The sequence below is a fragment of the Gamsiella multidivaricata genome (assembly GCF_025024155.1).
Source record: "Gamsiella multidivaricata strain RSA 2152 chromosome Unknown BC939scaffold_51, whole genome shotgun sequence".
NCBI classification, from domain to species: Eukaryota; Fungi; Mortierellomycota; class Mortierellomycetes; order Mortierellales; family Mortierellaceae; genus Gamsiella; species Gamsiella multidivaricata.
The window spans coordinates 41,626-57,647 of NW_026251759.1; the positions used below are offsets into that span (position 1 = coordinate 41,626).

A 16,022-nucleotide genomic window follows, 5' to 3' on the forward strand; every position below is an offset into this window, starting at 1 on the left:
TACTGTCGAGATTATTATGTGTGTTTTTATTTGGTGATTATCGTCTAGAAGTTTGAGAATTGTGGTATAGGCACCTTCATCCGTCTATGGACACTCTTGCAGCGCAAAGATCCTGCTGTCGCTGAAAATTGCTTTTTTTTTTTGTGATTATCTTGTTATAAGAGTGGTTTACAGACTCTTGAAGATGTTCTCGGGGTCCCACTTGTTCTTGGTGGTCTTCAAGGTCTTGTAAGTCTTCTTTTCATAGCACTTGCTCCAGTAGTTGCGGTCCTGCAGTTTCTTGGGGCGCAGCTCGTTGGCATAGTAACCCAAGGTCCATGGCTTGAGGGCCTTGACAGTCTCGTCCACCCAGCGCCTGTTCGTCTCATCCCAGGCAGCAGTGCCGTTGCGCTTCCAGGTCGAGTAAATGCAGAGAGAGTATGAGCGATCATAACCGAGAGCGCTCTTGGTGGGCGCATCCCAGGTACCGGTGTTGAGGGCCATGGAGGACAGGGCCGAGGGGACCTTGTCCCATTGCTTAATCAAGACCTTCTGAAGACGGGGATCCAGAGGAACGGGGAACCACAAGTCCTCCGCATAGTACGAAAGGTCAGAATCAGCCCAGCCAGCATCGGAGCCGTGGATGACACCGCCATAGGTGCTAGGGTCCGAGGTGGCAAAGTTGGTGGGTAGGGTCTTGTACCACTTGGTGATATCAGCCTGGGCCTTGGTGACAGCAGAGGACGTGTTGAAGGGAGCAGCCGAGACGGAAGCAAAGAGGTACTGCTTAGCATTAGTCGCGGCATCGACGGTGAAGACAACCTTGTTTTCAAGGGCCTTGGGAGCCTTGGGATCGAACTTGCTGTAAAAGTTCAAGAGCTGGTTGCCTTGGGGACGATCAAAGATGGCAAAGACCTGGTCAATTTGGACAGAGGTCTCGTTGTAGGTGGGAACCAAGGTAGGGTTCTTGACCATGGGAACCAGGCGCAAATGAAACTTGGTGACCACGCCAAAGAACTGTCCGCCACCGCGGACAGCGTAGAAGAGGTCCTTGTTATGCTTAGCATCGGCATAAACGGTCTTGCCATCGGCCGTGATGATATCGAAACCAATGACATTGTCGACACCAGCGCCGTGCAGGCGAGAGCCGATACCCATGCCTCCCTGGAGAAGGAAACCACCGATGGTGACACGGGCGGTGTGAGGACCAGCAAAATGGAGACCATACTTGATGGCCTCGGTGTAGAGCTCCAAGCCAGTAGTACCAGGCTCAGCGGTGGCGGTGCGAGCCTTGGGATTAATGGTGACCTTGTTAAGTTTGGAGAGATCCAGGAGAACAAAGTCCTCGCGGTTGTTATCGACAGCAGCCATATTGGAAGAGTATCCAGACTGATAACCGCCCGAGCGCGCAGAGACGCGGAGACCAAACTGCGAGGCGACCTTGATGGCCTTTTCCAGTCCCTTGTTGTTGGCCTTTGAGGGCGTGACAATGGCGAGAGGGAGGGCCGACTCTGGGAACTCTTTGGGCAAGATCAGGTTGTTGAAGGTCTTGAGGGCATCATAGTATGAGTCTTTGTTCTTTTGCTGGCGGAACTGGATGTCAACAGAGTCCCTGGGAAAGTCTGGGGAGGTGTAAGACTTGTAGACCTTTTGCTGAGTCGCGACGTCGGTGGCAGCGCAAGCGACCGCGGCCACTACAGAGAGGATGCAGAGAGAGAACTTCATGATGGCTGTAAGACGGACGTGAAGTGAAGACAAGAGTAAGAGGAAGGCGGGTGCTTGGTGGTTAAAGGAAGGATGGTGGTTAGGTGAAGAGGAGGGAATGCAGGGAAGAGGAGGGGGAGCAGGAGGCCGAAAGGACGCTGAAGGAATGGGAGTGTGGGGAGTGCTAAAGGAAAAAGAAGAAGGGCGAAGGGAAAATGGTAGTTCATAAATACTAACCGACATAGCAACGCAGTAGTCTCCTTCCATACTGCGACGTGTGAGCAGAAGTGCTGGAGTTCATTGCTGGCACTGAATCCCCGACCAATGGTGGTTTCACAAAAAAACAAAAAACAAAAAAAAGCCGTTGAGAGACAAGCAACGAAGACAGCCGACGTTGCTCCCCTGTCACCGCTGTTCTTTCTTTCTCTACACTTTATTTGGGTTATAGGAAGGCGGGCAAATATCTGGGCTATCTGGTGCTGAGCGTGCTGCCCTCGTTTCTTTTTCTCTGAATAACGAGTCGATCTTTAGACAGAGCCCTAATTGCACTCGGCACAATGGGGTGTTATAGCCGGGAAGAGAAAGTGGGTGACCATGCATCTCTGGATAAGAGCGCTCACACGCAGATGCATTCGCAGACAAACGTAGACCAGAGAAGAGTGAGAAATAGAGAGAGCTCATCTCTCGCTTCAATCTCACTCATCCCGCTATTTATTCGTCTTCATATCATTCATTGGATGGCGCGATTGGAACCCACGGCAAATCACTTGCGACGACTCTGCTTAAAATAAAGTAAGGGCTTTGTCAAGATCGGAGGAGTAACACAGGAAATGCATTCAAGATCCCATTGATCATGATTGATCTTCAAGGCGTAGAACGAAGTCCTCTCTCTGATTCTACTTTTCATTCCTCGAACGACTGCACTAATTCATGCATGGAACTTTTGCAAAGAAACATGGCGACACATGAGCACTAGCGGCGACAGTTAAAGCACAGGTCTTTGAAATTGTGTCGCATGGAGGCCGCTAAATTCTTCGTCGTAATCTTTCTCAAGTAGTGCGCTAGTGTGGCTCCACACTGCTCTCGAGACGTGATCTTCAAAGGAATGTAAGCCGTCTTGATGCACGCTCACTTCCGCCATGATCCTGCACTTGTGCAATTGCACATAAGAAAGAAGAGGATGCAGTGCTTAGCAAAGGGTATTGCTTGTGAAGGCGTTCAACATCTCCAAACTATCAATTAAGGTTACGCGACAGTGCCGGGTTAGACATCATCTTCGCTAGATGGTAGCGGTGGTCATCTCTTTGGACACCAGACCAGAAGTCCTAACAGCAGCAGGTATCTCTTGATACATGCGCAGTACAAACTTTGCAGAGGAGCCTGTATCTATTCTCGTAGTCTCCGATTCATGGTCAGAGAAGTCCCTCGAAAATAGAAGCGGGATACTGTTGAAGCATGATTATGAAAGTCGGCCACAGCACACATCAGAATACATCCATGAGAATAAAAATAACTCAAGGCAAAGGACTGAGCTGGGGTTCAAAGAATTGAAGAAACGTGTCAGCAATGTCAGAAACTCAGGCAGTTCTCTGGTCTACTTTCTGAAGAGCAAAGTTCCAATTAAGGTTTAATAAGTACAGAACTATGGTGACAGGACACATGGCCAAGCAAGGTTTATATGAGTCTGAGGCGTACCGACGTCTTTGGAAATAAAGCCTTTTGAATGGGTTAAAGAACCTGAGTAGGAATATCAGCAGTGAAAACAGGCGTATTAGGATATGAATTCAACCGGCAATGATTTACACCATTAGTCCTTCCGAAAGAAACAAAATGGCCTCTCAACGACCTCTTGCGACCCGATGTCATGCTCGCATTAAAAATGCTCAGGGGCTGCATGGTGTCCATGATGTTGTTCGACAGCTCTTGCGCGCGAAATGTCGTAAACCTAATTGGCCCACCATGCAGCCTGATCCAGCGGACTTGCAATAGTCCCTTTGTCATACTAGACTAAGCTCTCAGCTAAATGGGCCTTGTGCAACCCCATTTTGAAGGCGTTTTTTATCATCATAAGTTGATTGACTGAGAAGGAGTAATTTAGAGCTCATATCTTGGCAGCTACGGAGAAAGTCCTCTCTTTGGCATCATCGGCAGGGAACCCCCACCCCTCCAAGCCTTGGCTGCACGCGTTACACCTTCATAACGGCACACGGGGAATAGGAAAAGTAGAGTATAATTGACGTGTACATGTATCTGTGAATAAAAAGAGAGTAAGGAATATCTCATGTCGTGCTGCGAGAACATGTACTGCATGCACCTAATTTAGATGCCTTGATAAAAAGAGCACTTTTCATGAATCGCGAAAGATCAAAATATCACTCTGCGTCACTTGTCTTCGTCCCCTTCGCCGCATGAAGGATAGCCTAAGTACCAGGTTCCGACTGAACGGAGAAAGCGAGTTGGATGATGAATATAAAAATGGAGAAGTATGGCACAGGCGGGTTAGTAAGTGCTTACCCTCTCATTGAATGATGGCCTGTTGACCCTGGGACGATGTACATTTCAGGCAAGGTAACAACGTCTGGATCTTAAGCAAGGTCAGTAAAAATGATTGTGAGATGTATCCTAATGGTCGTGAGCCCCTTGCAGGATACTCTTCGATGTCGTCTTAGGAAGTATTGCCTTTTATTTGTTTCCTTTGACTTTTACTGCTGCCTTCGCTAGGGGTAGATTAGTGTGCTGTTGTGTATCTGGGCCGCAGGGCATATTAAAATGGCTTTACTTTTCTCAGGTACAACGGGTACAAGATGGTCTGGTCACTGCGCGAGTGATTGTATACGAGCATTGGGCAGCCATGTATACTTGCAACTTCATCAATAGTGGTGCAACCAATGCAACCGATGCAATGAAAGATGGTGAAACGCGAGAAATGGTGAATATATGGTGCTTTTGAGGATGAACGCTGCGGAGGATAGACTAGACGATGCTGATTGTGCATTCGGCTTCAAGTCCGCTAGTCCTGCCTGCAGTCCGCATCTGATATCTATCTGATATCAAGAATGAATGATTTAACTCCCTCAATTGCTGACCTGGTCGCACCAAAGGACTTTAGATCCGGCGAACAATAATTGCTTTCCGCTCTTGCATGCTCCATCCCATGTTCGCACACTTTTCTTTTTCATATTTCTGTTCTCTTCTTTCATTTCTCGAAATTCCCTCACGACCATAAGACCATCAAATTTTTCATCCGACCCCTTTATACCCTGAACTGCATCGGCAACACCCAGCCGTTATCTTCACGCACCAGGGCATACATCCTGTCGGACCCTGACCCCCCTCCCCACTGTACCGACCCTCATCATATTCCGCAAGCAGGCTGATTTTTTTACATCGAAAGCCTAATCTTTCGCTCTTTTCAACTGCAACGCCCAACTTACTCAATTGACTCCAACCTTGAGCGCATCGTACTCGTCAGGGCACTCACTCTTTCTGTCAGCACTATCGCGATCCAGCACACGAATAACACAGCAGATCAAATAACGCCACGGATCTAGCAATGCCCTTTCAAGTTGGAGTGGACGATGCAGATGGGTTCGTCAAGTATCTAGTCAATGTCGTGGTAGTAACAGCGACGGTAGCCTGGCTGGCCATGCTTTTCGTCCGATCGATTGATGCGAAGGTCATCAAGTATAGAAAGCCCTTCAGCGTTGCCATGACGCTGCAGCTCTTCTTCGTGACATGTCGTAATCTAACGACCATGATGCTGTCCTCGGTGAGTGAATCCCAGCGGAATTTGTTCATTTGTATCTTTGGCAGTGGAGTCTATTTTTTTTTTAAGTTCCGGATGTCGGATTCACGGGCTTTCTTCGTGGGTCTACGGCAATACACGGGACAGAAAAAGTCTTCGCGGACACTCTGGGGGATGAGGTCTGGCTAGGCGTGTCTTTTTTATTTTTTATTTTGATGTGCAGCTTCATATTTCACCCGGTTACAGGTCATGCCAAAACCAGATTCCCGGCGCTGGTGCTCGTTTTTGTGCAGGACATGGTTTGATATGAAGACTCTTTTCGTAACCGGACCACAAAGATTTCATTTGTCCTTACTTTATTGTTGCTGTCATTGATGTGCATTGCAACTACAGCACAAATAAGTGGCACAGTCGTTTGAGTTTTCTGGAGCCCTTTTTGGTATGCTAGGATTGTCCTCAGTGACCCTGATCTACTGAAGTAAAATCGTAGAACCACCTTGTTTTTGCGTTTGGTTTGTTTACGTGTGTCATCCACCGTTTTATTCAATTCATTCAAGTAACAGAGCGTAGATAGAAGATGCAATGAGCGACCAAGAGCCATGGTGCAGGAAGTGAAAAAAGAGAGCGAGTTCGTGATTACGGGATGTTGCACAGAGGGGAACATCGACTCGCGCCAACCAGTCCGTTACACATCGGGATGCTTGCAGCCACCTGACCCGCTCTCATCTAATCCGCTCTCTTCTAATCCGCGCATGCTTCACATTAATCGGAGCTGTTTATTTTATTTTTGATGAGAACGTTCCACTTCTCCCATGTGTCAATTCATTTATCTTTTGGATCCAGCAGCAGCAGTCGTGGTTGCCAGGCTCAGATACAGATATTGATTCATCAACGTGTTTTGGCTCCAGTCCTCAAACAATTCCATTTCGCCTAATCTGTTCTCGGGTGCCTTACCCGGCAGTTGCTCTGATGCATGCACACAAAGCCGAGCACTAACATCCATTTTTTTTTTTTTCAATAGGGCTTCCCTATCCCTTGTCGTTGGGTGGCCGTCATTGGTGGTGTCATCTACCAATTGTTTGCTATCTCGGCCGAGTGTGCCATGTTGATTCGCTGCAGATCATTCACCCGGTACCCCAAGATGGTCACCTACCTGACTATCCCCACTTGGATCGTACGTTTTGGTCTCTGTATCTGGCTGGTGACGACTATCAAGGGCGAGGACAACGAGGCCGGCTACATCTGCGACACCTCGATGGACTACAATCTCTCTGCTATCATGCAATACATCAAGATTGCGACCGAGGTTATTATCCTCGTGTTCTTTCTCGAGCGCGTCATTGCCCTCCACCGCAGCTCCCGCGGCATGGAGACCGATGCCAGCCATAGCCACTGGAAGCGTCTTGCCCTCATTAACGCCGGTATCACCTTCTTGGTTATTCTCTTCGAGGTCCTGGTCGGCCAGGTCACCGTCTACTTGACCGGCTATTGTACGTTTGCAGCCTCAGCTTCAGCTTTAGCTGCCTTTCTTGGCACCGGCAGAGCCATACGCTGACAATCTTTTCCATCTTATCGTTTGCTAAAATAGTGTTCTTGACGTACAGCTTGGTCAATTTCATTCAAGCAACGCTTGTGGTCTTTATCGTTGAGGATACCAAGAACGTGTTCAAAAAGCGAGCTGCGACAAGCAATAGCGCGTCGAAGCAGAGCAACAGCAACAACCACAGTGGTAGCAACGCCCAGCGGAGTAATGACTACGACAGCTCCACTGTCAGCTACGCAGACGGTGTCGCTGCTGCCAAGGTCAATCGTCTCCACGACCCCAGCCAGCTGTCGCAGCAGCCGTGGTCCCTGACCATGCGCGCACCCTCCGTAATGCCCGAAAGCGTTCCTGTTCATTATAGTCCGCAGTCGAATGACCGTCCTTCGTCCCACTTTTACGACTTTGGTCAGATGGACCAGAAGTCGTCCTTGAACCGGCATTGGGATGTCGACCCCGAGTCTCAGGATACGATCGATGGAAGCAAACGCTGGAAATACAACAGGCCCGAAGATGAGATCCCTATGACCCTCGCCAAGAGCCGAGAGGACGCTCAGAACCCTAGACGATAAACGCTAATTTTTACCCGGTGAATATCGTTCCTCGAGAGTTCCTGTCTCCTTCCTTTCCCTCTCCCTCGTCCTGCATCGTTTTTTCATCTTCATGCTGCTTAAATACTCCTTGCTTCAACACACGTTGATTATACTACGCATAATTCATAATAAAACCCATAGTAATGATAGTAATGATAAGTAATTGATAGTTGATTATTGAATTTAGTGACGTATGGGTGACTGTTGCTCGCCTGCCCCCCAACGGCTCCTAAAGATGCCATCATCCCTTCTTCAGCTTTCGTTGTAAACCATCGCACCATACCCAATTCTCTCCAACCAACCGACCCATACACGAACAGGAACACAATGGCTTTCCGCAAAATCGATATTGACGCTCTCGAGGAAGACGCGTTCGGACAGGATGAGCTCGACTACCAGGAGATTGGCGAGGTGCGCCCTCAGCAAGAGGTTGAGGCCCAGGTGAACAGCCGTGCTCAGGAAGTCAGGTCCTTGCTCCAGCGGTACGTCTTATAGCCTGTCAAGGAGGGCCTCTTTCGCGCGGATGCGTAAGGGCCAGAGGGGGAAAAAAAAAAGAAGCGCCACCTCTACCAAATACCAACAAAGAAGGTCGATATAGTGACTAATCGGCTGTTGGCCTGGTTTTGCATCTCGTTTTTTTGTGTTCGTTGTTTTAGTGGCAACGCAGGCGGTGCTCTTTCTACATCACTTCAGGATCCACCATACGGTAACGGATTCGAGACTGCCAAGGTAAATACGGCAAATGCGTACAATGGACAGGGGCCGGCAGTTGTGCTCAAGGAACCTTTTTTTTTTCGATTTCAGGAACAGTTGTCGACTACGTCTTCTAATCGAGTTATCTCATTCTCAATTACCCGTTTTCGTCGCGGGACAAAACACGTTTTTGTTTCTTGTATATGTTATCTAGGCCAGAAATACTCAGACGGTCATGGAAGTCTTGAACTCGATCAAGGTCGCAGATGTCGCCCAATTGGTCAAGAACCTGACGCCGGAGGAACAGGATGTGCTGATGAAGTATCTTTATTCAGGAATGGCTGCTCCAGAACAGAACAACTCTGGTGTGCTCTTAGCTTGGCATGAAAAGGTACCGCAGCTCGCAAACAATTTGAGCGATCTTTTTTTTTTTTTTTTTTTTTTTTTTTCGCTGAAAGGTCGCTTGCTTCTGGGATAGTTCTTAATTACCTCACACTGCATTTTTTTCATCTCATTAATATTTCCTATGTGAATAGCTCACAGAGATTGCTGGACAAGGATGTATTGTTCGCGTTATCACTGACAGGAGGACCGTTTAAGCAAGCTGTATTGAGATGAAGTTAGGGACGGATGATAGTGACCAAAAATAAAAGAGGTTACTAGGGGTGACATGCAATTAGGGGCAGTTGACAGTGGTACAGATGATTGGCATGCTTTGTTCAACATGCCAGTAATGGGGAGGGGGGGGGGGGAGTCTTTTTCTTCTGCTCAATGATCTGTCAAGTGCTCCCTTCTCTCGTTGTGTTTGCGTGGCAAATCCATTGATCCGCCTCAATTAGTATTAGTTTTATGGTTGCATTGTTCAAGATCAATTATCCAATGCATGCAATTGTGATGTATCCAAGCGAGTGTCGCTCGGTCCGAATCTGAAGGCGAATGAAGGATGTCATTTTCCTTTTTGTTCCGCCAACTTGAATCCCGTCCTGCACATCCTTTGCCCTTATATTGTTTTACACCCGCAGCTGTGTGCCCATTCACCCATAGCTATTCCCATCCCTCCCCGTTCTCCACCCCTTTGTACCTCAGACATAAGGTCGGTCCTCCTGACGAAGTCAGCCGCGACACAACGTCAGCTTGACCAAACCTCGCCTTTTCACTTGCAGTTTACTCCCGACCTCTTTGTTGTTCTACTATTCCCACTATTCCATTCCACCATCAACTGTCCTTTCTACCAGAAAAAACTCAAAAAAACTTAGATATAGACCTGTGTTATTGAAACGATGGTCTGTTGCAGGTAAAGCACTATTTCGTCATTTGCTTGTTGTCTTTACGAGTATCGATTGAGGGGCCTCACACTTGTCAGGAGCAGTTCAGGAAGAATGAGGAAGGGACAATAATAGAGCGCCCATTGAAACAAGCAGGAGACAAAGAAGGAACGAAGACAATGAAGGATCGAGGAAACGCGATTAGGCTTGTTCACCACAGCACTGAACACCTGAACACCTGAGAGCGGGCGCGAATGAGAAAAAAAGGATCTTCGGGATTGGTGTTTGTCATGGTAAATCGGTTAATGTGACAGAGAGAGATGTCAGAGAGGATTCCTGTGCAACTGTGTGGAAACAGAAAAGGAACGCCGTGTCGAAGACTGCAGGCGTTATGGAGGGGATAAGAGGGAAAGTATACATGAATATGCAGAAAAAGAAAACCGGCCAGTGGGAAGGGGGAGAGTGGCATGTTTTTGTTGTTGTTGTTGTTGTTGCTTCTACTGCTGTGGGGGGAGAGGGGAGGACAGGCGGTGGTACAGTTGTGTACACGCCTTGACTTGTTGCTGTAGTTCAGAATAGAGAGAGAGGAATGCTCATTGTAAAAGAGAGTTTGACGCCAGTGGAGAGCTGAAGATGAAGAAGTGCGTGCGTGTGTTGGTGTTGGTGCGCGCTTTTCTGTAAAGTTGTACAGAGGAGTGTGTGCCATAGGCGTCCGCTTTAGCAGATTAGTCCCGACTGAAGAGAGAGTCAAGAGAGGGGGTATGTGAATATGCGATCGGAAGTCGAGGAGGAGTGGCGATGATGATGGTGATGATGATTGAGGTGTTCGCAGGTGGGTGCTGGTGCTGCTGATGAAGGTAGGAGGGGATGATCAGATCTGATGTAGTGCAGTGCAGTGCAGCCATGTTGTGATGTTGACTGTCTGTTCAAGAGTAATAAACCATATGTTTATTGCTTGTGCGAAGGCGTGTGCATGTGCATGTGTTGCTGTTGTATGAAAGTGAAAGTGCCGATGATAGAGAGAAGAGGAGTGCTCTCAATTCGCTTCGGTTCTCTCTACTTCTTTCTTGCTGATATATATATTTACACCAGCAGACATAGACCTACTCCCTTTCCCTCCCCCCCACACACTCTCTCTTTCTCGTCTTCTTCAGCTCCTTCGTCCCTCCCTCTCACTTTTTCCTTTCTTTCATTCTTTTCACCGACCATTGTCCTCCTCGCCCTCTTTTCTTTTCTTTTTTTTTCGTTTCTCATCTCAGTTTCTTCATCAGTTTCTTCCACTCGACTGAAACAAACGTACTCCCAGGCACACCAATCATATAAAAACTGACCTTGCCTGTTTCATTTTTATTCACACTCTCCTTGCACCTGACACCTCGCGCCGCTCTTACACATGTCCTCTCCTGCCACGTCCACGACGAACCCTTCCAATACCACCGACACCGCCTCCACCCGCGCCCGCTCCCGCTCCCGTACTGGCTCGGTTTCTGTCCCCGGTGCCGCGGCCCCGACCTCGCCTGCCCCGCCTGTGCCTGCGCCCAATGCCACTCATTCGTCCTTTATCCCCACCAGGTACATCAAGCATGCCTCGCTCATCAACAACTGCTACCCCTCCCGTCCTGACGAGAAGGGTCCAAAGTCCAGCGAGCTCTCCTACCTGGTCTTCTATGCCACATCCAAGCCTGCAAAGCTGACCAAAGTCGGCAACTTTATCGAGCGACGAGTCACCCGCGATTACCGCAAGAAGAAATACTCGTATGTCATGTCCTTTTCTTCTCTGTTATCCATCGCCTTGTCTATGTGCTAAAAAAAGGGTACGCTCAGACCAGGCAGCCCAACCAACAGGTCGTTAATACATCCGTTTTATCTACTCCAGAGATGTCCATTGCTCGCTCGAGATCATCAAGACCCTTCTTCTGTCCAGCAAGGCACACCTGAACATCTTTTCAAAAAACGTCGTCAGTATCCTCGATTTTCTCCTGGTCGACATCTCTGACCTCGACATCGTGCGTCACTGCCAAAACGTCTTTTCCTGCTTCTGTGGGGCCCATGATGGCTCCACCTTGGGTGTCGATCATGAATTCAGGACTCTCTACGACAGAGTCGTTTCTCGTTTCGCAGGCATCGCAACCCTCAAGAACGGCGACAACAGCAGCCGGTACGTATAATTAGAATGTTTTCGAAATGGCATGTGTTGATCACTGCAACCCCAAGGGAATTCAGTGTCTTGTTGTTCGTCCTTGACTGCTCACGCTCTATGATGCATCGTTGTACATGTCTATGCATAGCTATCGGATGATCGGCCTGAGAGCATTGGAGGGCGTGGTCTCATCTAGTGCCCTCTATGCGTGCGAACCCAAGGCCCAGCTCAATCTGGTCCTCCCTGCTATTCTCAACTGCCTAATCGACTCCAAGAACGGCGTCAATGTTGCACTGGACAACTCGCCAGGCTCGGCACCTCCTCTTCGCAGATCCGTTTCGATCCATGTTGCTGTACATCCCGACAATGTTATTACAGATGACGATATTACGGCCGAGGCTGTCAGATGTCTTCATGCTCTCTTCAACACCCCCAACGGTGGCAATGTCAAGCTGGCCCTCAAACGAACGTTCGCCTATCTGGATGAACACAGTCGCTGGTGGCCATCCACCTTTGGTGTCGGAATCGTGAAGACGGTCTTGAGCTTGATCTTGCCTCAATACCGATACATGGTCGTGAATGAAATCATCATCCGCATCGATAGTGTGGAATCGACCACAACGGATCTCACCCTTCGCCTTCAAAAGAGAGCCACGCTAATCTCTGCACTAGAGGCGATTTTGGTGTCTCCTGTCTCTCTGATTGGTATGCCGGTCCTCGAAGTTCTCAATTCATTGTTGGTGACGCTCACGAAATCTCTGGCAGCATCTGCTTCCATGACCAAGGAAGGTGAATCCAGCCAATTGCTCTCCTTGGAATCCGTCATCCAAGAGGGACTCGTCAAGAGTGTCGGTATGTCTGCAACGGTATCAGATCCAGCGTTGTCGAATGCATGGAGAACCATTCAATATACTAATCGGCATTTTTTGTTTTTATGTTTTGCACGGCATGTAGGTGGTCTCGCGACACACATCTACTACTCGAATCAAGTGCCCCATATTATTTCGCACATTGCAGGAAAGTTATCCTCCAAACTGGGAGCTTCACCACAACCCTCCATGATCGAGGGCGTGCCTACACTCGAGTATCGTGCGGCACTCTTGAAGTGCCTTTTGGCTGTGATCGAGACAAGCAAGCAGAGTGGACGCCAACAAGCCAGCTTCCATGCCACAGAAATTTCGTCCGATCTCTTGACGTCCTGTCTCGGCCTTTTGCTGGACGATCGCGTCGAGATTCGAACAGCATTTGCTAAGGCGCTGGTCACATTCCTTGTTGCCGAGGAAGAAAATGGCCAGTCGAGTACATCTCCTATCCCGTCGACCTCGAGCGATTTATACTTCCGCGCTGCCGCTCACCAGACTCTGCACGCCTATGCCAGCTCTCCCAGCTTGACGCCGGCGGATTTGATCGCCTTTTATGGCATCCTGAAGGCGCTGTTCAGTCACTTCCAGGACGATGAATTCATCAGGGTCGTTCCCATGCTTTTCTCGCTCCAAGATTGGTGTCTAGATAGCCTGCCTCAGGAAGGGCAGGAGCTTGATGCTACTGTAGTGACTCGCAAGCGCGCTGTGGCGGCTGCCATCGTGACTTATTTCCAAATGGCCGTTTCTACCTATGGTATGGCGGAGCCTCAGGAGTATCTCGAGAACATCAGGATGTCCAGAGAGAATGAGTCGCAGTGGATTCCGATCCAGTACGGATCAGTCGCGGAGTCATTGGCACGCACAAGTACATCATCCTGGGAAACGCCTTCTGAATCGCTTAGCCCCGTGCTGACGCACCCTCTTGCACGCGAGCATTTGGTTACGCTGTTGACAACTGTTTCGGACCGTTTCCGTGCTGGAGCCGATCGCTTTGGCGTGGTGTACAATCCCGAAAGCCAGTCAAGTTTGTTGTCTGGACACAATAACAGCAAGGATCTTGGTAGCGGCCTGTTCCTATCGACAGGCACATTGAACGGCACATCAAGCATTATCGGCCACAAGGCTGAGCGCACCATGGACAGCCGTATCAGAGTATCGCGTCATTTGGAGGACTGGGCATTGCCGAAAATCATCCCCCAGACATCATCAGGATCGTCGAGTGATCTGTCTGTGACCGAAAAGATGACGGAGACGACGCCGACAAGTGAGGGCAGTATGTTTGGACTACTGACCTTGAGCGACGGATCCATGGCAGGCAAGAAGATTGGCGTCGACAGCTTGAAGGCAGCCTTGGCGGCGGCTCACATGGCAGTGGATGCGACGAGCGATACCGGGAGCTCGACAGGAAGCGACACGCGCGGTCCATCCGGATCTGCAACATCGGCAAGGTTCTACCCTCTGTCGATCCATGCTCAGACGCTCCGCCGGCAGCATGGTGCTAGTCCATCCGGGGTGTCGACCACGTCGACATTGGCGGTGTCACGACCAGACCTGGCGGATTTGTTGAACACAATCAAGGTCGAGGGAGCAGGGAGCAGCAGCTCCCAGATGTCACTTGTGGTCCCACCATACATGTAATGTGGGCATTGAGTTGAGTGTATGGACTCAATTGCGCACGGAACGCAGACATTCCGGAGTGTTTTTTCTATTGATCGACGACTACCACGATATCGTGGAATACTAACGTAGCTTTTTTTAATGTTGCAGTAATGAATAATAAATACAGTTCTTATTGATGAACTATGAAATTAGCGATATGCAGTTTAGCACAGCAACAGTTTATATAGTTATCATCAGTAGTAGCAGCGGCAGCAACGGCAGGAACAACAACAAGCATCAATTATAAAGAGTAAGCAGATAGACGCGTGATATTCGGCCAATTCAAACCGATTGAATTTTTTTTATTTGGTTACCCGGGGTCGGTGTTCTGATTGGCTGAATCCAGTCAATTCAATTTGAGATAAATATGATGGGTGCACTTTGGCAGTGCAAATGACTAAGAGACTAAGAGACCAAGTGAGCGAGGGGGACGATTGACTAGACTTGGACTCTTTTTTTTTCCCATTGTTTGTTTCCTTTTTACACTTACTTTCTTTACTCTCTTTACTACTCTCTTTCTTTCTCTCTTTACTCTTTCTTCTTTATTCCTTCCCTGCCCTCTCTCCTGCTCACCCCAACTCACTCGTTGTAAAGAAAAGAAGAAACAAAGAAAAAAAGGGAAAAAAATAAAAAGAAAGTAAAGCAACCGGACAGAAAAGGTAAGGGGGGAATGTGGACTCACCCATTCACGCATTCACACATTCACACATACACATTCACATATACCCTCATTACAATCACACACACAACACAATACACACATACACACACATATACACATACACACACACACGCACACACATACACATATACACACACACACATACACACGTCGACCCCATCGACGCATCGGCACACCAACACAGCAACCAAACCTACCAACAACATCGACTCATTCTCATACTCCCAACCCCACTACTCACTCACTTCACGCTCACTCACTTTACATACCAACAACAACTCCTTCCCCCCCCTTCCCCCCTCTCGCAACCTCTCTCTCTCTCACACAAATTGAATACTGCAGAGAAGGGAGGGAAGGAACTAAAAAGTGCTTCCATACCACTGCACAGCAAAACAGCAACAATTGTAGTTGTATACAGTGCACAAAGTAACGACTTTGGTGATTGTTCCAAGGGGCGTATGAGAAACAAGGGAAAGAGAACACCTTGAGTGGATTCTTGTTCTTCTGTTTCGTGGCTCCCTTCTCTCTTTCCTCGGGGGAGGGTGTACTCTCAACGACCAACAGCCATGTTTGCTTTTTTCAGTCCATTCACACACGCTCCGAACCTGATGACATTTATTGGCAGGTTCAGGTAACTGAAACCAATGTTCGGTCTTCTTCAGAACTGGAACCGGAACCAGGGCCGCTATTTTTTTTTTTTTTTTTTTTTTTGTTTGGTTACCTGTGAGTGAAGACCGTGGGACCCAGAGTACGATCTTGGAAAGGAGCCCTGAAAAGGGAGCCCCTTCAGTTGAATACGTTCAAAGGCTATATGATTTAGCGACATCCGACACCTCTGTTATTCCGTGTGGACAGTCAGCGCCTGTCATACCGATCCTTCCCCCTCCCTCTCGGCTCCTCTTGTGCCCCATCTTCCCTCTCATATCCTCGGTCTTTTGAACACCACCGATACACTCTCACACACATCATTGCGTACACTAGCATTCACTCACACACACACACATCCCCGTCCATTGAAAACGCGTGCAGTATAACACGCCATTGCCAATCCTTCCTCTCTCCTGCTCTTGCTTGCTCCCGCGTTGTCTCTCAATGCTCAGCCGCGGTGGGCTGGGAAAGGGTTTCATCTGAACGGTCACGGCCAATTGGCTATTTTTTG

At 48.6% G+C, this 16,022-nt stretch overlaps 4 protein-coding genes across 4 annotated transcripts; 3 read left to right on the plus strand and 1 right to left on the minus strand.

Annotated features, from left to right (window-relative positions):
- Positions 1-3: 3 nt before the first annotated feature.
- On the minus strand, positions 4-1,863 carry BC939DRAFT_457508 (uncharacterized protein). Its single transcript, XM_051556481.1, has one exon. It carries the CDS (start codon positions 1,702-1,704, stop codon positions 169-171), a length of 1,536 nt encoding a protein of 511 aa, XP_051410169.1. The 5' UTR covers positions 1,705-1,863; the 3' UTR covers positions 4-168.
- A 2,929-nt stretch (positions 1,864-4,792) lies between these two features.
- BC939DRAFT_457511 (uncharacterized protein) lies at positions 4,793-7,745 on the plus strand. Its single transcript, XM_051556482.1, has 3 exons — positions 4,793-5,452; positions 6,450-6,918; positions 7,017-7,745. The coding sequence occupies exons 1-3, from the start codon at positions 5,237-5,239 to the stop codon at positions 7,538-7,540; spliced, it is 1,209 nt and encodes a 402-aa protein (XP_051410170.1). The 5' UTR covers positions 4,793-5,236; the 3' UTR covers positions 7,541-7,745.
- A 2-nt stretch (positions 7,746-7,747) lies between these two features.
- Positions 7,748-9,006, plus strand: BC939DRAFT_457514 (actin-related protein ARPC5). Its single transcript, XM_051556483.1, has 4 exons — positions 7,748-8,043; positions 8,218-8,290; positions 8,469-8,645; positions 8,791-9,006. The coding sequence occupies exons 1-4, from the start codon at positions 7,889-7,891 to the stop codon at positions 8,851-8,853; spliced, it is 468 nt and encodes a 155-aa protein (XP_051410171.1). The 5' UTR covers positions 7,748-7,888; the 3' UTR covers positions 8,854-9,006.
- Positions 9,007-10,912: 1,906 nt separating this feature from the next.
- Positions 10,913-14,160, plus strand: BC939DRAFT_504928 (uncharacterized protein; the record flags this gene model as incomplete). The annotated part of the gene is made up of 4 exons (XM_051560585.1): positions 10,913-11,274; positions 11,396-11,677; positions 11,808-12,511; positions 12,614-14,160. 4 exons carry the CDS (start codon positions 10,913-10,915, stop codon positions 14,158-14,160), a joined length of 2,895 nt encoding a protein of 964 aa, XP_051410172.1.
- Between the last annotated feature and the right edge of the window lie 1,862 nt (positions 14,161-16,022).